This window comes from Amphiura filiformis, chromosome 7 (genome assembly GCF_039555335.1).
Source record: "Amphiura filiformis chromosome 7, Afil_fr2py, whole genome shotgun sequence".
NCBI lineage: Eukaryota > Metazoa > Echinodermata > Ophiuroidea > Amphilepidida > Amphiuridae > Amphiura > Amphiura filiformis.
In genome coordinates this window covers 47,767,520-47,787,946 of record NC_092634.1, presented here as the reverse complement: position 1 = coordinate 47,787,946, position 20,427 = coordinate 47,767,520, and the positions used below count along the sequence as shown (strand labels likewise).

Sequence of the window (20,427 nt, the reverse complement as noted above, 5' to 3'; positions counted from 1 at the left end):
AACAGCTAAATTAGCTAAAAATTTAGGACATGTTACAAAACTATATTGTCTAGAATTTTAGAAGAGTACTTTTAATATTGGCCGGTTATTTTTCACACAGCGACGTTAACTAGGCAATGTACTATTACCTATAACATTAACTAAAACACCAAAGTACGAATATTTCCAAACATCTAAATTAGCTAAAATTTAGGACATGTTAAAAACTATATTTTCTAGAACTTTAGAAGAGTACTTTTAATATTGGCCGGTTATTTTTCACACAGCGACGTTAACTAGTCATATCCCCATACTTTTAACGTAGGGCTATTTGTAGAGGTCACGCGTCAATGGGAAAGAGCACTGTGTATTGTGTATAGGAAAACGGACAGTAACTGCAGTATGCACTATCTAATCCTGCACATTGTGACACCACATTGAATCCAATGTGACCTCAAGAAGCAAACTTACAATCAATATTGTATAGACGAATAATTCATGTTGGCAGCCGTCGCTGTCGTAGTGCACGTTAGTAACCATTGGTTACTGCTCTAAGCCTGGGCTCATACACCTGTTCCGAATTTTGATATGCCATAGACTTTGTGTTGCGATCATTTCGATCAGAGGTTCGTAACAAAGAAAGCTTATCCTGTTGACCTAGCAACGGTCATATTCTAACGTGCACTACAACAGTGAATAACATTATGTCTGATAAGTGCTAGACTTCTCCATAGTTCACTTGCCCATTTTCCCAACTCTGGCTGTTATTTAAGGGTACACGTGTATTGTTGATTAAAGCAGCCAAAACATCTAAATTAACATGTTATTGAATAATAACACTTCGATGTTTTGCAAACGTTCATTCAACAAAACATAGACATGTACTTTGAAACCTTGCTTGATTTATTGTTGTTAATTTTAATAAGTTTTGTTGTTTCAGCCCTCTTTACAACATAAATCAAGAACCACATGTGGTACAAAAGTATATCTGTGATATTTGAACACACTCGCAGATCAATGCAATTTTTGCTCACTTCCATTCGCAAGATATTGTGAAGTACCAAATCACAACAGTTGCTAACCTATAAAGCATAAAACTATGATTGTATTGTGTGCAATTGATAGATTTTCAAATCTGTTATTTTCAGTCACCGACTCACCGTACTCCATCTGTTTGTTAGGATTTTTTTACTCGGGCTTTCGCGATCAATAAACTAGTAGATTCCAAAATCAGAATTGTTCAGTATTGAAGTTAGCCATTATAATCATGCAAGATATGTCATGATGTTGCATTCAATAACATGGGCCTACGTATACTTTACTTTTACTGTCACTAATTATATAAACTCATAATGATCATTTTACTATTGAACACTTTAATTTTAATGTAATTGTGAGTTCAACGGAATGCGTTCATCATGATTAATATAATAACATATTTTTATTTATCAAAATTCGACAATGGCATAGACTAGATTAGTCCGGATTGATGTTTTCTTCACGTGATAACATGCATTCCTGGTTCCGGCACTCCATCTATCCGCGGAAATTAGGGGTTATTTTCAGGTAATGAAACGCGATTCGCGAAACACAATAAAGGGGTAATTTTTCATACCACCTGTTCGCGAAATTGAAAAAAGGTGCTTTCGCGAATTATGTGGCGGTAAGTTAAGGGCGAGTTACGGTTAAACCATTGGGCGAGTTATGGTTGACCATTGGGCGAGTTACGGACGAGTTAAAGGCGAGCTAAGGATGAGTTGTGGTTAGATCATTTGGCGAGTTACGGTTATAGACCATTTGGCGAGTTACGGTTAGCCATGCTTGACCGTTGTGACCATGGTCAATATGGTTCACCACTTTCAGCCATGCTACCATGGTTAGTATTTCACCCTCTAGAGGGCATACTAACTAATTTTCGACTAATGTAGCATGCGGTTGGCGTTCCCGTATCACGTTTTGCGTAAATTTCGCAATCTCTCTGATATTTCAATTGTACATCTAGCGTATTTCGCAACTGATTTGACAATACCATATTTGTCATTTTCATGATAGTTTTGTGAAATCTAATTCCTTTAATTGTCCATGTAATCCAGTCACATGTTGTTGCTTACTTTGTTGTTTTTGAATTCAATTTTCCCCTTGATACATGTTTCCATTTTGGAATGAACACCCTGCTGTTTGTTAAACAATGAAATATACTAGTTCAGACTTCTGACACAGATAATACCTGGTTGTTTTACTGTCGCGAATACTGGTGTTGCAGATTCTTTTAAATTGATAGGAGATAAAGGGATACCTGCTTACCCGACACTCTATGTGTTTTTAAGCCTTGTGACGTTTAACATTATTATTGCATACATTTGCTGTACATTACACTAATATCAGCAGCCCGTATCAGCAGTAGATAGCTCTTAATAAATACATGTACCAATATCGGCAGTAGATATGCCTGGATATGCCTGATTCATCAATACCAATATCATTAAGCCAGTTATCATTCTCATCAGTTCTCTGTGATTTGGAGATCAATTCAGAATTTCCATTTATTCATTCCTTTTTCTCTTTAATCATATTTTATTTCCAATTTCCACAAAATGTATACAAATTACATCCAATGGTGTGTTCTGTATGGTTCTTGTTGCCCATTTTGGCAGATTTTTAAGTTTGTTCGTATGAGTTCTATAAGTATTTCCCCACACAATTCGGGTAAGGCAATATCAAAATATAGATTAATATCATACGAATTAGAATAAAGTGTTTTAACTTTATATGAACTGGAATAATGTGTTTTAACTTGTTTATAAAACCAGTATTACGTGGTATTTCTATGTGAGATTTTCGCTTATGAATTAGCACGACAGACCATGTCTACAGTAGAATTCACCACGACCTTTGCAGGACTTAAACCCCATTAAAAGCTATTAAACCAAGATAACACTCATTGAAAACAGCTCAACTATGTTACATCAGATCTTCTCTGGTTAAATCCACACACACACATGTGTCTGTTTTACCTGTGTGATGAGCAATGAGCTGGTATTATAGTTTCAGTTGGGTGAACGATTATAAAGCAAAAGCAAGGTAACAATAACCTATGTGGCCTTTGTTCACGAAATGAGACAATACTGTGCATATTGTTAACCACATTCTTGAAAATGAGACACATAATGGCTGTGGGCCGTAACACGGTTTGGAAATAACTTCTTCATATTTTTTGGTGTTATCTGTCGTTTACATATCCTTCCTAAAACACCAAAGTGCGAATATTTCCAAACACCTAAATTAGCTAAAAATTTAGGACATGTTACAAAACTATATTTTCTAGAATTTCAGAAGAGTACTTTTAATATTGGCCGGTTATTTTTCACACAGCGACGTTAACTAGGCAATTACCCATACTTCTATCATACACTATTTGTAGAGGTTACGCGTCAATGGTAAGAGCACTGTGTATTGTGTATAGGAAAACGGACAGTAACTGCAGTATGTAAACAATTGTGTAAAGTTTTATCATCCAAAATGATATTGAAATCGTGCTGTGTTTAACAATCAAGATTTTGTATGAAAATTTGCTTCTTTGATGTCATCTGGGGTGTACTAAGATTCACTTCACTCTAATGGGCAATCACTAACAGAAAAGCATACAGTTGTCCACTTCTCAAAACATTTCATAAACTAAATTAGAAGAATTTTTTGACTTTCATAAACTGCGTATTTTGCCTTCAATATGTTTATGTAAATATAATGTGGAATCATTAATAATAACAATTCAGGTATATTTGACTTGCAAGTTATATCCTTTTCATAACGTATACACAGTAGTGGACCCAATATCGATCCTTGTGGAGCACCACAAATAAAAGAGTAATGTCTGACATTACAGTGGTCAGGCGTATAACAATTTGTTTTCAATTACGTAAATAGTTTTTGAATTAGTCTAATCGATATTCCAGAAAAATACAGAACTAATTGTTTTGATTAAAAAATATTCTCCTGTTTTGCCAAATGTGACCGTAAATATGAGCCGTAAATTCCTCCCCCTGTCAATTTTGTTTTATTTCGTGTTTAAAAAATAAACATCATAAACTTAAAAATGGTATATCATTTGACTTCAAACGATATCCAGAAGCGGAGTTATGGTTAGTTAAACTTTGCTCCTTCAACAAAATTATAGCTTTTTTCGTTTCTATGTGTGTCTCTTTTTCCACATTGCTGGCAATAAATATCAAACAGTCATAATTGGCGGTCATTTCAAATCATCCCCAAGTCAACGAGGTTTAAGACGGTTCTCTCATTGTTAATTGTTGGTTATGCATACCTATACAAATAACCCACCACTTGAAAAGGATTTAGCAAAAGCAAACAAAGACCAGAGCTATATTAAAAGTTCTATAGACATCTAAGGTAGAAGCTTATTATCCACTTCAATAATAGGATTATTGATTGGTGTTGTGACTATCAAAATAAGACAGATGTCGCGTCAGCTTAAGTGACCGATGAATACGACCTTCGTACACATTTTACACCATAACTCAGAATACAATTTAGGGAATTTACGGCTCGTTTGTGCTGCCGGGTCACAAATGAAACATAAGTGATAATCCTTTAGTTAGTCCTAACTGGCAATAAAAGCGAAATTTTAATATTTGGTAAATGTTTAAAAATAAGGGACAAAAACATGTGTTTTTAGGGTGTTTTTCGCATGCTGTGACAATCAAGCCTAAAGACCTGTATCAAGACTAATTTCAAGTTATACATTCTAATATTTGGAAAACACATTTTCTAATCTTTTTCGTAATCAATTGTCAAAAACAACATCAAATATTAAAATTATGGGCTAACTCTTAGCCTATACTCAAGATATTGAATGCTTAGACTTGTGCCAAGTCTTAGAATTTTGTGACTGCAATTGTAAGAAAACATGCAAAATTGGGCATGTTTTTGGCCCCGTTTCTTTCAAATTACAAAAATATTAAAATTTCACTTTTATTGCCAGTTAGGAACAACTAAAGGATTATGATTTAGCTATGTTTCATTTGGCAAAATAGGATAATATTTTTAATCCAAAAGAAATAGTTCTGTATTTTTCTGGAATAGGGAGTAACACAAAGCTCCGAGAATGATATAAGGCATTATTAAAATGGATAGAATGAAATGGGAATAAAGTCGAATCGTCCTGAATGAGGTATATCAAAATCCGCTGAACACTTTAATGTCCAACACTTACGTTATTGTAGGCTCTACCTTCACTCATTCTATCTATATAGTATATTACTCGGTGACATTTGGCACTTTGCTTACATTTTTAATGACCATTTGGTATTAATCCATGGTAACACTGTCTCTTTCCTTGTGTTTTTTCCTCATCAGTGGTGATTTTTTTTTATCATCCCACAGAAGATTTCCTTTTCCCCTCCTATATCTAATGATGCACAAGTGAATTTATTGTATATCGGCATTCTTTGTTATCAAGAACCTCTTGCCACTTGCACGATTTTTCTTTGCCACCCAGCCATTATACTTTTATAGCCAACATATTTTGGATTTATCAAGTATCCTCCTCGCTCACAAACTGTAAGTGAGTATTGATTTATGGTCAGCAATTTTCAAAGCTGAACCATCGGTGGTTATCGCCAAACCACATGGTTTATATAAACCTTTAGCTAAACATCCCAGAAACCCACCCGTAGGACTGTACTTGTGCAGGTGTCCTGTGTTCTCAAAACTTTCGAACCCCTTCACCACTTTCATAATAATGTATATATTGTCATATGCATCACAAACTATTCCTCGTGGTCTGACGTTCTTGCCCATTCTAAGATCCTCATCTATATTGGGTGTGAAGCTGAACACCTCATGACCCGAGTAATCTATTGCAGATACTTGACTGTATACAGAACCAGGTGAGCGAAAGTGCTGCAGGATTTGACCTCTGCTGTTCGCCGCTATAGTGCTATGAACTGAATGTATACGACACTTGATCTTACTCATAACCTCGCAATCAGGAAATGAATGGACAGTTAGATTATCTCTCCAGATATCGCCTAATAATATACGACCATCTGCATCTACGGTCATGCAAGTCGGCTCAACTTGTGATCTAGGATCCTCGTCGCCCATCAAAGTAGAGATATCCTGGACGAATTTCCATCTCTTGTCAAATACCTTCACACTCCTGGTTCCGTCCATTGCTAAAATGTGCCCTTGTGGAGAGACGGCTATACTCCAAATATGCGGCGTCACTGATAAAGTTACACACGTTTCTCGATTGTCTTTTCCTCCAAGTATGTGCACCTTACTCATAGCACCGATCACTATGTCGCCATTCGGACAGCATGCTATTCTCTTAGCTTTCATGGGGTCTTGAAGAGGCTGCGTTGTCATCACAGCTTCATTTCCATAGCAAACATTTGACCTATTTGATAGCGATAGAGAGGGAGTTTCCTTCGATACTGCAAATAACGGATGCAAAAGCAATTTAAATAATGGAGATAGAGGTGAGAAAGATGAACAGTGCCGCCGGCCATTACGGGCCCGGGGTAAAATGATCGCACGTGTTCCTTTTTTACGACCCTCTGAGGTGTATTTTCTTTGCTTTTATGGGCCCATTAAGATATGCTTATTTCATCTTTTACGGACCGCCAATGACCCCGGGCCCGGGGGTAATGCACCCCCTTAACCACCTTGTCGGCGGCACTGGAGATGAAAATTGCGTCGCACATTTTGATTATAGATTTATATTGGCATTGTTTAATACTGCAATTCACCTATTCGGTATAAGAGGCGAACGATATTTGGCAAAAAATCACCCTTCCACCTGCACAAATTTATTGCACAGATCACTAAAATTAACTTAACATTGTTCTACTCAGGCTATTGTTTCCGATATGGGCAGTTTGTTACCAAACAAGCAGATTGTTAAGTTTCAAATCTATATAATAGCATCAAAGTCTAATATGCAAAACAACAATGACATTGACATACAGCCTGTCTCAAAAAAAATTGTGCAAGTGAAAAGCGCCCTCTGTGGCAATTAGAAAATACCTTTGTGACATAATGCTTACATCAACGTCAAGGGCATAGTCTTAGCTCTCAAATGCCGTTTAGTCTGTTCAATTTGCTTGTTTTAATCTCGAGATATGCTTACTTAACAACGAAAGGCTAAAATCACAATTGTGCCACTTTTACTAGGGAAGAGGGATGTACATGTAAATCAATGATAGCATGAAGTTTATCAAGAGTTCCTTCGTGAAATCAAAAGAATGCATCAATTACACAACAATACAAAATTGTTTTTAATGTTTTATCATGATAAAGGTATAATGATTCTCTTTTTCCTCTTACGACAAATTAAACGATAAATAAATATTTCACATTCTCCTGCAAAATTAAATACATGTCAATGATTTTACCATGGTAAATACTGTTCTTTTTGTCATTCAAGACATGTTAAAAGACAAACAAATATTACACACTTATGGGTTAATGAACTTTGACAAGTTCATGAAATTTGACAAATTAATGAAATTAGACAAAATAATGCACGCGCGCTGGTGTTGATGCGTCTAATGCACGAGCCACAAAAGGGGGGGGGGGGGCATTAGGCGCATCAACATCAGCTATCATTGATTTACATGTACAGCCCTATTCCCTAGTAAAAGTGGCACAATTGTGATTTTACCCTTTCGTTCTTAACTAAACATATCTCGAGATTAAAAAGAGCAAATTGAACAGAACAAACGGTATTTGAGAGCTAAGACTGTGCCCTTGACGTTGATGTAAACATCATGTCACAACGGTATTTCCTAATCGCCAAAGAGGGCGCTTTTTACTTGCACAACTTTTTTTGAGACAGGCTGTAATTAACAACAACATTAAGAGTAAGTACCTTCAAAAGATTCCAAAACCTCCAACACTCTATCGATGGTCGGGCGTTGTCTTGGATGATGATGCCAACATTGCCTCATCAAGACAGCAAGATCAGTGGGGCAATCCCGTGGAATACGGGGTTGTAACTTGCCCTCGCCTACTTGAAAGACAACATGCGCATACTCCATTCCATGGAAGGGGCGTTTGCGTGTGCATATTTCAAGTACCAACATCCCATACGCATAAATATCCGCATATCTGGAGTAAGATGCTAGATTACTGTCAGATGTGTTTATCAGCTCTGGAGCCATGTATTGGTATGTCCCTTTCTGGCTTGACATAGTAACTGAATGATCAGTCTCTCTGGCAAGTCCAAAATCACAGAGTTTCAAGATATTGTCTTCAAATAGCAAACAATTATTTGCTTTAATGTCTCTGTGTAAACACTTATTTGCATGAAGGTACTGGATCCCGAGTGCTGCTTCCCGTATCCATTTTCGTTGCAGGTCATCGGGTAAGGGTTTGGAGTCATTTGATAAGTAGTTGTAAAGGGATCCACGAGTCGCGTACTCCAGAAGAATGATCTTGACCGGACCATTTCGATAAAATCCTATCAAGCGAACCACGTGCGGATGAGATAGTTTGGCTAATATTTCAACCTCTTCTTTTCTAAAATCAATCACGCTCTTTGCTGCCGCCTCCGTGTATCCGTTATAGGGCGTTTTGAAGGTTACACGGTTAACCGATCCGAAGCCACCTTCACCAAGAGATTCGTGAAACTGTAGAATACCGAAATCAATTTCGCTTTCCATTATTTACTCGCTTATTCTGAATAATATACAACTGTCCTCATGTGCAGAATCCCCGTCAGAATCATTTACTTTGCAGATTATTGTATCTACCCTTGTTTTCTCTGAACACCAGATTGGTCAAACATTTACATTTTGAAAGAAGTAAGGAAACTAATCATACTAATAAGTGAAAGCAAAAATGAAACAGACACCGTTCTCGGTTATTGTGGTTTGTCATGTGTTGAAAAGGTTAGTATAGCCTTACACCTAATCCGTTGATTAATCAATTAATTAGCCATGGGGGCATGTCTATCTATTAAATATATAATTAATTATCACTTAACAAGATATTAACAAGCCAAGGTACAGATTTGCTCCTACAAATTGAGGGCTTCAACATGTCAGTGTCAACCAAGTTTAAAACTGTCAAGTTTCGTCAGTGTTAGCTCTGACTTCTTTAGGACAAAACAATTAGGGAGTTCTGCATGTACCGGTACATGCAGATTGCCTATACTTAAGAAATGATGGCTCTGAACACAGAGAGTTATGCACTATTGCAGAAAAATCAAATTTTGGGTCCATATGGATACATCCGTCCCTCTCCAGCCACTTGAATGTTTGAATTAATTAATGAAAGTGTTGAAATTGTCATTCAAAACTTGTCTTACGTGGATTACAGGAAACAATGAAATCTAAGGATCAACTGCCATTGCCTTACAGGCCCACTAGATATTATTTGGTGACTACATTTATCAATCTGACTGGTAACATAAGCAGTGGATATACTTTCTGTTTCGGTAGTTAAGGGGGTACTACACCCCTGTCCAATTTTGTGCCTATGTTTGCATTTTTCTCAAAAATCATAGCGCATTGGTGACAAGTAAGATGTGTATATTATAGGGGCAAGGACTACAACTACTGCACTGGAAATTTTATTTCAGCACATACAACACTTGTGGAGTTACAGTCAAAAATTAGGGAAAACCTGTATTTGATCAATAAATCAATAACTACTTGCCTTGAGTTGCTGAATTTTCAGTGCAGTAGTTGTAGTCCTTGCCCTATAATATACATATCTTACTTGTCACCAATGCGCTATAATTTTTGAGAAAAATGCAAAAATAGGCACAAAATTGGCCAGGGTAAAGTACTACTCTTAAAGCGATAGTTTTGGTGAACAACATACTACCAGATTTCCGTGTACATGAGGATCACGATACCTTACACATGTGAGAATACTTCATTCTGCTAAAAATAAATTGCAAAAACACCAGGTTCATTTGAATACCGAGTTACAGTACTATGAACCTAAGATTTGCTTTCTCTTTGCCATATCTACAGGGTGTTTCTGAAACATTGGTATACAGAAACACGACTAACATCATTTCTGCAATCTCCTATAAAAAATAATATTGTAACATTTGATAACATCAATGCTTTTTCAAAATTCTGATTTGTACACGATGGCAATGTACTGTAAAAGTACGATGGCAACTTAACTTCCTTCCGGTAATTATTACCGGTATGACCTCTGCTATTACGTAACAAAATGTTGAATATAAGCCGGCAAATTCCAAAAATATGTACTTTTTTTGGAAAACACTCCAAATGGTATACACGAGTCTTTTCTTGCTCAATTCCCGTATTGAGCCATTAGATACGCAACACGAGTGTAAAGCAAACAATAACTTGTAAACGGTGTGATTGCGGAAACAAAATAAATGTTTATCGTGAACGAAGTACCCAAATAAATCCATGTCGCGATCACTAAAATGGTTATATCGTGAGCAAACGCCGGTCGTACGGATTAGTACTTGTACAACAGAATCCGATATTTTAGAACCAGTCTATGCTTTGGGTAAATCTGAGTTTCAATTTGGATATCTATCCATGGAAGTAAGCAGAGGAACCAAACTAGCTCGGTACCAATCTTTCAGAAAAATCCTGTATAATAATCTTCTACTGTTATCGTTATGATTACGGGTTAATAGAATAATATTAGAAAATATTTTTTCACTACTTTGTATCAGTGGGAGGGGGCGGGGATACTTGCATTATTTTGTTTGTTTGTTTGTTTATCCAAGTTGGTCCGTGAGGAACACATGCTAATCCATGGAAAACCATGGACCGTTCCAAGCTCAATACAAATGCACAAGCCTGGATAGCCAGTGTAGGCTAATATATGCATGCTGGCCTAGATAGCTTTGATAAACAAAGCAAGAAATGGAAGAAAATAGCTAGGAAAAAGAGAAAAGAGAGAAGGCCACTCCCAAACACAATTGTACAATTTTACTCTTAGCCCTTACTTCGTGAGAAAGGAAACTGGAATTCCAATCTCAGGCCCCGATGCAAAGGCTTTGATGGGATGTGCCCCCCCATTTCAAAACCCTACCCTATTTTCTATGGAAATTTTTCTATGGAGATCAATTAAGAATTTCCATTCATTCATTCCTTTTTCTCTTTAATCATATTTTATTTCCAATTTCCACAAAATTAACTAACACCCAATGGTGTGTTCTGTATGGTGAATATAGAATAATTGATTATTTTATTGTGTAATACATGTAGTTTAAGTTCTTGTTGCCCATTTATCAGTTTGTTCATATAAGTTCTATAAGTATTTCCCTACACAATTCGGGTAAGGCAATATCAATATACAGTAAAAGATTAATATCATGCGAACTAGAATAAAGTGTTTTCACTTCATACGAACTGGAATAACGTGTTTTATCTTGTTTGTAAAAACCAGTATTACATGGTATTTCTATGTGCGATTTTCGTTTATGAATTAGCACAACAGACAAACGATTGTGTAGTATCCTTTGAAAAGTGTTATCATCTAAAATGATATTGAAATCGTGCTGTGTTTAACAATCAAGATTTTGTATGACAATTTGTTTCGTTGATATCATCTCGGGTGTAAAGTTCATTTCATTCTGATGGCCAATCACTAACAGTTTGTTTACTTTAACAGTTGTCGACTTCTAAAAACTTTTCATAAACTGCTTATTTCGCCTTCAATATGTTCATGTAAATATATAAATATGTGATATCATTAATAATAACAATTCAGGTATATTTGACTTGCAAGTTATAACCTTTTCATAACGTATACACAGTATTGGACCCAATATCGATCATTGTGGAGCACCACAAATAAAAGAGTTATGTCTGACATTACAGTGGTAAATAGTTTTTGAATTAGTTTAACACAATGCAAAGCTCGGAAAATGATATATGGCATTATTAAAATGGATATAATGAAATGTGAATAAAGTCGAATCGTCCCGAATGAGGTATATCAAAACCCGCTGAACACATTAATTTCCAACACTTACGTTATTGTAGGCTCTACCTTCACTCATTCTATCTATAAAGTATATTACTCGGTGACATTTGGCACTTTGCTTACATTTTTAATGACCATTTGGTCCATGGTAACACTGTCTCTTTCCTTGTGTTTTTTCCTCATCAGTGGTGATTTTTTATCATCCCACAGAAGGGTCAAAGGTTCGAATCCCGGGTCCGCCTGAGCTCGGCTGGCTCTTTGTGTCCTTGAGCAAGACACTTCACTATACTTGCTTAGTGCTTCGGAGGGCACTTTAAGCTGTCGGTCAGAGAACGTCACAGACTATTCGAAAAGAGCAGGGGATCATCCCGGTACTATTGACTGTACTTCAAAAATACACTCATCTACTCTAGGTTCCAGAGTAAAAAATAAGTACAGCTTGTCTGTACGCAGTGCGATAATACTCATACATATGAGGGAGGCACTTATAAGGAAGAAGAAGAGTAAAGATTTCCTTTTCCCCTCCTATATCTAATGATGCACAAGTGAATGTATTGTATATCGGCATTCTTTGTTATAAAGAGCCTCTTGCCACTTGCACGATATTTCTTTGCCACCCAGCCATTATACTTTTATAGCCAACATAATTTTGGATTCATCAAGTAGCCTACTGCCCTACTCGCTCACAAATTGTAGGTGAGTATTGAGTTATGGTCAGCAATTTTCAAAGCTGATCCATCGGTGGTTATTGCCAAACCACATGGTTTATATAAACCTTTGGCTAAACATCCCAGAAACCCACCCGTTGGACTGTACTTGTGCAGGTGGCCTGTGTTCTCAAAACTTACGAACCCCACTACTACCTTCACAATAATGTATATATTGTCATATGCATCGCAAACTATTCCACGTGGTCTGACCTTCTTACCCGTGGTAAGCTCCTCATCTATCTTGGGTATGAAGCTGAACACTTCATGACCTGAGTAATCTATTGCAGCTACTTGGCTGTATACAGAACCGGTTGAACGAAAGTGGTGCAGGATTTGACTTCTGCTGTTCACCGCTATAGTGCTATGAATTGAATGTATACGACGCTTGATCTTACTCATAACCTCGCCACCAGGAAACGAATGGACAGTTAAAACATCCTTCCAGCTATCTGCCACTAATATACGGCCTTCTTTATCTACGGCAATGCAAGTCGGCTCAACTTGTGATCTAAGATCCTCATCGCCCATCAAAGTAGATATATCATGCAAGACTTCCCCTCTCTTGTCAAACACCTTCACTTTTCTGGATCCGTCTACAGTTATGATATGCCCTTGGGGAGAAACAGCTATACTCCAAATGGTCGGCGTCACTTGTATTATACATGTAACACGCGCTGTTTGATTACTTTCTCCGCTGAGTATGTAGACCTTACTCAAAGCCCCGATCACTACGTCGCCATTAGGACAGCAGGCTATTCTTTTAGCTTTCATGGAGTCTTGAAGAGGCTGAGTAGTCAAAACAGCTTCATCTTGATAGCCAACTCTTGATCTGCTTGATGGCGATTGGTGAGATGATGTTTCGTTCGATAAGCCTACGATAAGTAAATGTGTAAAAGAGACATTTATAAAGGCATGAAGAGATCAAGTTGCTGTTTGATGCGATTATTTTTCTAACAAAACATAATGTAATTCTAGACCAGGGCAATACCAACAGCTTTCACACTAAAGTAATATACACATATTTTTGAACTATTTTTGATATCGATTTTCCTTTAATTGTAAAATTATTCATCTTTTCTGCTTTTTGTGGTAATATTTATTCTATAAACTGTATTATTTGTGTGAAACTTGAGGGCGCTAGTGCATACATTTTAATTCCTTTAATTTCGTGATCAATAGTTGTTTTTAATTTCCTTGCTATTTGTAACTAATTTGTCTGCGGGTTTGTCTGATGTTCAAGAGTCTATACCCCTGGCAAATATGCTAATAAGATTGAGGGTCAATAGTGCCATCAGTGTTCACATTTAGTTAAAATTACTATAATTCTACATGCCATCAAACAACCAAAAGAGAACTATCACACATTTTGATTATATAGATTTATATTGTCAAACACCGCAATTTACCTTCTCGTTAATTTCCAGAAACATTTGCATAAAACGCAAACTACGTCATTGCCGATGCCCGTGGTTGATGCGAACCGCGAACTTTGAATTTCAAACTTATTCATTGCATATCTACATGAATACTTAATTGGACGCACTACAGTTTTACTATGGCAAATTTAACTTGATACTCTGCTTTTCCTCATAATCAATACTTCTTCAAATGTACACCTTTTGGTACTTTAGTGAGTAATGGTGCCCACTCTTTCTAATTATGCAAGAAGCAAATCTTTTGACAATTCTAACGTCTCTCAATGAAAATATACAATGTTGGTATGCCTTAATTCCACAGCTTAAAAAATGGTTTCCGCTTTGAGATAATGCCACTAAGTTTTTTGGTAACAATAATGTAAGTATATGCATTTAGTTTGTGGTGTCAATTACATAAGAATGTTTGATATACTTATGAATAAGAACATGATAGTTCATCATTTCATTGATTTCAACCCATAATATTTATAAGGCAGGGTTCGGCGTACGGCGTAAAGACCATCCTCTTTAAATACATCAGCTCAAGCTCTGGTAGTTCTGACCTTGGGCGGAAAGGCTGCATAGTTAGCAACACTGTCCTCAGTGTGACTGGCCATTTGACTACTTTCTCTAAACCACTGAACTGTGCAATGTGTCCCACAGAATAAGTTTCTTATGTCCGCTCGCTCTCCACATAAACGCAGTGAGTGAAATAAAACTGGAGACGGAGGTGACTATGGCCGAGCGTGCATCGACAATGAAGTCGTCTTGGTTTCTTTGACAAGAATTCTGGGAATTGACATTTCGGTAAATCCCATTTGCGTGTAGACCAGTGATGTCGTCACATCGTTACTGCGCACTTGACAGCATTGAAATTCGCGGTAACGATGTTCTTTAAATGATGTGCACATCGGCGTGACGTCAAATGACGACATCTCAGGTCTACCCCAAAGGCTTATGGGATTTACCGAAAAGGTCAATTAAATTCTGCCAGGATTTAAAACCAAATTAACATTAAAAATGCTACAGCCCACTCTTATTGTTTTTGGATATAGGCAATTTTCCAACATCTTTTTTGTACTTGATAAACACATAATGCATTTTATATAATCACATCGATGCCTCAATTGTAATGAATGACATAGGCATATTGTTGGCATATGCGGTGGACCCTACTGTGAACAAAGGGGACACGCCCCTCCCAATTTTTGTATGGGGAACACCCCATCCTAAATTGGATAAATACCTTGCATAGATTCCATAACCTCTAACACTATGTCGATGCTCGGACGTTTTCTTGGGTTAAGATGCCAACATTGCCTCATCAAGACAGCAAGATCAGTGGGGCAATCCCGTGGAATACGAGGTTGTAACTTGCCCTCGCCTACTTGAAATACAACATACGCATACTCCATCCCATGGAAGGGGCGTTTACGCGTACATATTTCAAGTACCAACATCCCATACGCGTAAATATCAGCATATCTGGAGTAGACTGCTAGATTGGTGTCGGATGTATTTATCAGCTCTGGAGCCATGTATTGATATGTCCCTTTCTGGCTTGACATAGTTACTGAATGATCAGTCTCTCGAGCAAATCCAAAATCACACAGTTTCAAGATATTATCTTCAAATAGCAGACAATTATTTGCTTTAATGTCTCTGTGTAAACACTTATTTGCATGAAGGTACTGGATCCCGAGTGCTGATTCACATATCCATTTCCTTTTCAGGTCCTCTGGTAAGGGTTTTGATTCATCTGATAGATAGCCATGAAGGGATCCACCCGTTGCGTACTCAAGAAAGATAATCTTGACCGGACCATTCTGATAAAATCCTATCAAATTAACCACGTGAGGATGAGAAAGTTTGGCTAGTATTTCAACTTCTTCTTTCCTAAAATCAATCACGCTCTTTGCTGCCGCCTCCGTGTATCCGTTATAGGGCGTTTTGAAGGTTACACGGTTAACCGATCCGAAGCCACCTTCACCGAGAGACTCGTGGAACTGAAGGTCACCGAAATCAATTTTGCTTTCCATTGTCTCTTCGCTCATTCTGAAAGATTTTAGAAAACATCATCATTAGTAGTACCGTCATTACGGCTATGACCTAATTATGAATTAAAATGAGTTCATAGTTCATTAATAAAGCATCAAAGCAGCATCGACGGTCGAACCAAAGATCGAACACATTTGGCGGCAGTGCCTATAGAAGCAAATCATCCCGGCAAAACATCTTTCTTCCTGTTTTTGTTTGTCATACTTTGAAATACTCTGCGTGTTTCGCTGGATATGTATGCAATTTTGTTGTTTTTGAAATGCTCTTTTTCATTCAAATTGATATAAGTTGGGGAAATAAAGAACGCAGACTTTTATTCTCCATCTATCTACCACTTTATATGGTAATTTAGTTTTAGCATTGTTTAGTGTCTCAAAGAAAATACTTTTAAGTATAAAGATCCTTTTTGTCATATGTGGCATGTGCGCAGTATATTAATTAATTGTCAATCTAAGTTTATCTATTAAGTAAGTAATTAATTATCACTTAAAGGAGTATTTCGTGATCCTAGCATCCTCTATTTATGTCATTTTTCATCAGATATCCACGAAAAAAACCTATTCCCAAAATTTCAGTTGATTCCGAATTTGCGTTCGCGAGTTATGATTGATATGTGTATTACACTGCTTCATAGACAAGGGCGAACTTCGCTATTCCGAAGGTTCGCTATTCCGAAGGTTCGCTATTCCGAAGGTTCACTATTCCGACAATTAAAAAGGTTCTCTATTACGAAGGTTCTCTATTCCGAAAACAGAAAAGGTTCTCTATTCCGAATATGAAAAAGGGTTCTCTATTCCGAATATGAAAAAATGGGTTCTCTATTCCGAAAACGAAAGAAGGTTCTTTATTCCGATATAAGCACTGTGGCTAAACTGTTAAGATTTCGTTACAAGTAATCTTAACCTTTTATTTTCAGGACAAAGCTAGTTAGAGACAGAGTATCATTCATACCGGGATCCCTTGCCACAATACAAGTAGATTGTTACTCATCTACTTAAGATATGGTGGCTCTGAAAAGAGCCGTTTATAATTTAGGCCAAGGAAAATATTGTTTCCTTGCCCTTGTATAGGCCTGTAGACAATGAACTTTGGTAATGGAAAGATATACATCAATACTTCACTTCAGACCTTCAATACGCAAGATATATGGGGATATATACCTTAGAAATTGATTCAATTAGAACGACTGTATACTTACAGGCATAAGACGCAGTTTATTGGATAGTTATAAATGTTATAATGTCGAGTTTACAGTAATGATTTTCTTCTTAAGAAAAATATTGTTGGCCAAATTTAGCTTTGAAATGAAATTTAGACTCAGAAAAAGTAATAAAAATCCATTAAAATTATAAACTAAAACTAAAAAAAAAATATTATAAGGGCAAGCAAACATTTTTTGGCCTTATAAGGTGCGTATAAAGAGAAAACTGGATTAATTAGTATTTATTTACATTCATTTCTATGCCCATATTTCGAGTAATCAATATGTTTCATGTTAAATGTTTACATCCTAATATGGGATATGTCACCCTCATTCTTGCAAAGGGGATCATTATAATTATACTAAGTAGACCTAGCAATTACTACCTCACCAGATTTTAACTTTTTGGATGTTGCAGAAGGGCAGTAAATAATTTATATCCAACTAAATCCTGCATAAAATCGGCCCCTAAATGTTTTCAATGTAACGAATGAAAGGTTCGACAGGTAGGCCTATCATGCAAAATTGACCTGGATTACAGGAAACCAGCAGGAAATTGTAAGGATCAATTGCAGTCCATTGCCTGACAAGCCCACAAGATATTTTGTTGACTACATTCAGTGGCGTAGATTTCTTTTCGCCATTGGGGGGGATGGGGTTAGAAAAAAATTCTTGAAGTCAGCACCTTTTGGCGACAACATAAGGTTATGGTACAAATAAGCGCGAAAAATTTTGCAATATTAAAGCTAAACTGGTGAAATATTGTACAAAAGTTGAATAAATTCGCGCGGAGCGCGAAAAATTTAGCACTTTTTAGGTTGAAATGGACAAATATGGGGTTAATGTGATTGGAAACCCATATACAGGCGTCAACATTGGGGGGATGATTGTATGGATCATCCCCCCTGGCAAAATATTGGGGGGGATAAATACCCCATCCCCCCGGGATCTACGCCTATGACTACATTATGACTCTTAAACAGCTAGGAAGTTCTAGTAGGATATAGTTTCAATGTCAAGCATATACTGTAGGGCCTATCGGCCTACTAGTTTCAGTGTAGGCAAAATAAAATGTTTATTTTGTTTAATCAAACAAACAAAATGTGCATAATTTAAACGAGCGTAAGACTTATGAGCTCTAAAGCGTAAAATTTCATATGAAATATGATTTGGAAAAACAAAACTTACCATGCTGATGATCGAATTTCCGTGTATGATCACGATATACACTGTTCCACTGCTAACAAAAAAATCCCTTTAAAAGGGAATGTGCGCTTATCTTTTGTCCTGTTTTTGTATTGCGGGTAACGGAACCAGTAAAGTTCAAAATTAAAAATTTGATTCACATAATAATTAGCCGTGGCTGGGGTGGAGGAGAATAATGTATACAAAAGAGCTTCACAAACACACATGTCTGACGATTCGCACCTTCCACAACAGTGACGTCCCAATTGAGTGCGCATCCCAGCAAACACAAAACGTTTTAAAAACGTTTTAAATAAGTTGTATTTTGGCTTTTGGTTTAGGTAAAAACGTTTTAATAACATTAAAATGTCGGGTTATATAAAGGTCATGAAAACGTTTTAAAACGTTTGGTATGAAAACACACTACAACAATATTTTTAAAATGTTTTCAAAATGTTATTGTAAACTATTTTTGCAAACATTTTTTCCAAATGTTCTTAAAATGTATTTTTTTAAACGTTTTGATAACATTTAAATGTCGGGTTATATAAAGGTCATGAAAACGTTTTTAAAACGTTATTGCAAATATTTTGGGCAAACATTTTTCGCAAAATATTTTTTCAACTCCCAAAATAACATTCTGTTTAGAATGTTTTGTATCAAGTTTTCAAAAATGTTTTTGGAATGTTATAAAAACGTTTTATACCCTTTATATAACCCGACATTTTAAACGTTTCCTGTAAAACATTTTGTGTTTGCTGAGCAGTTGATTATCAAAAATGTTTTTAATGTTATGAAAACGTTTTATACCCTTAATATACCCTTTATATAACCCGACATTTAAACGTTTTCTGACAACCTTTTATAACTTTTTGCGAATGATGTCGAAAACGTTTTGTGTTTGCTGGGATGTCTCATGTGTATCCGAATGGATACAAGCGCCACTTTGGGTTGTTGTTAAAGATTTTATTGGAAAATACAAAAATACTTTTCAAACACTGTATGTTACTTTTGTTCTAGGTATATGTCGCAAGGAGAATGCCCAAAGTTGCTAAAAAACGGCAACATTTCTTGAAAATTTCCAAATTTGCTGACAGAGCAATGTTGTAAATTTTTACCAAAATAAGCCAACTTCAGAGATATTCCCCATTGACATGGGGCCTAGTGGAATTTTTTTTTAAGGCCAATGGAAATAGCTCACTTCACTTGTTAGGGCACCTTTATTCCCATTTCATATCATTTGACAATTTTCTTAATAGTTCATTTATAAGCTAAATGAACTATAAATTGATAAGTTTTATTTTACACTTTCCAACTGAATTGGCAGTGACATATGTGGTATTTTTATAATCCTGTGAAATCCATTCCCCTTGTAATTTATCGTGCATTCCTCTTCATTTTTGTTGCTTATTTTGTTGTTTTACAATGAATTAAACTTGTTACTGGCAAGTTCAGACTCCTGACAATACCATGTTTTATTTCTTGTTTTACTCTCGCCCATACTATTGCAAATTCGTAACACTTTATAGTATAGTAAGGAGGTATTGCCTGCTTATGCCTACCTGACATTATGTATTTTTAGGCCAAGTGACATTAATCATTTTAATTAAGCATTCGTTTGATGTATATTACACCAATCAGCAATAGTTAGCTGCACACTCGATAGTATTTTCAGCATAGCCACACAATTTATTAACACAAACACAGGCAGTAGAAATCTATACTCAGTATCTAGTTAGCCTGAATCCTTCGAGGCCCAGAATTGCGGCGTCTTTTATTACCCACAATCCTTCACGTTACCTTATTCAGCACAACCCGATGACCGTACGTAGATGTTGAAAGGACTGGAGGATTTAGTCTAGTATCTAGTACAGATAACTACTTTACCAATATTAAAATCAACTGTAGATTGCTACTTCATCAACACCAA

General features: G+C 36.4%; 2 protein-coding genes across 2 annotated transcripts; both read right to left on the bottom strand.

Moving 5' to 3' along the window:
- Window positions 1-5,091: 5,091 nt before the first annotated feature.
- Window positions 5,092-8,853, bottom strand: LOC140156391 (uncharacterized). The gene is made up of 2 exons (XM_072179349.1): window positions 7,868-8,853; window positions 5,092-6,431 (listed from the first exon to the last, which is right to left on the bottom strand). The coding sequence occupies exons 1-2, from the start codon at window positions 8,658-8,660 to the stop codon at window positions 5,545-5,547; spliced, it is 1,680 nt and encodes a 559-aa protein (XP_072035450.1). The 5' UTR covers window positions 8,661-8,853; the 3' UTR covers window positions 5,092-5,544.
- A 2,316-nt stretch (window positions 8,854-11,169) lies between these two features.
- Window positions 11,170-18,723, bottom strand: LOC140157255 (mitogen-activated protein kinase kinase kinase 21-like). The gene is made up of 3 exons (XM_072180383.1): window positions 18,501-18,723; window positions 15,300-16,108; window positions 11,170-13,510 (listed from the first exon to the last, which is right to left on the bottom strand). Exons 2-3 carry the CDS (start codon window positions 16,105-16,107, stop codon window positions 12,612-12,614), a joined length of 1,707 nt encoding a protein of 568 aa, XP_072036484.1. The 5' UTR covers window position 16,108; window positions 18,501-18,723; the 3' UTR covers window positions 11,170-12,611.
- Between the last annotated feature and the right edge of the window lie 1,704 nt (window positions 18,724-20,427).

Bases quoted from the DNA above. Each gene is read 5' to 3' on its own strand.
- LOC140156391 (XM_072179349.1), bottom strand. From the start codon at position 8,660: ATGGAAAGCGAAATTGATTTCGGTATTCTACAGTTTCACGAATCTCTT. The intron at 6,432-7,867 runs GTACTTACTCTT...CGTTATTTGCAG, and splicing joins GGTTTTGGAATCTTTTGAAG to TATCGAAGGAAACTCCCTCT.
- LOC140157255 (XM_072180383.1), bottom strand. From the start codon at position 16,107: ATGAGCGAAGAGACAATGGAAAGCAAAATTGATTTCGGTGACCTTCAG. The intron at 13,511-15,299 runs GTATTTATCCAA...TACTTATCGTAG, and splicing joins GGTTATGGAATCTATGCAAG to GCTTATCGAACGAAACATCA.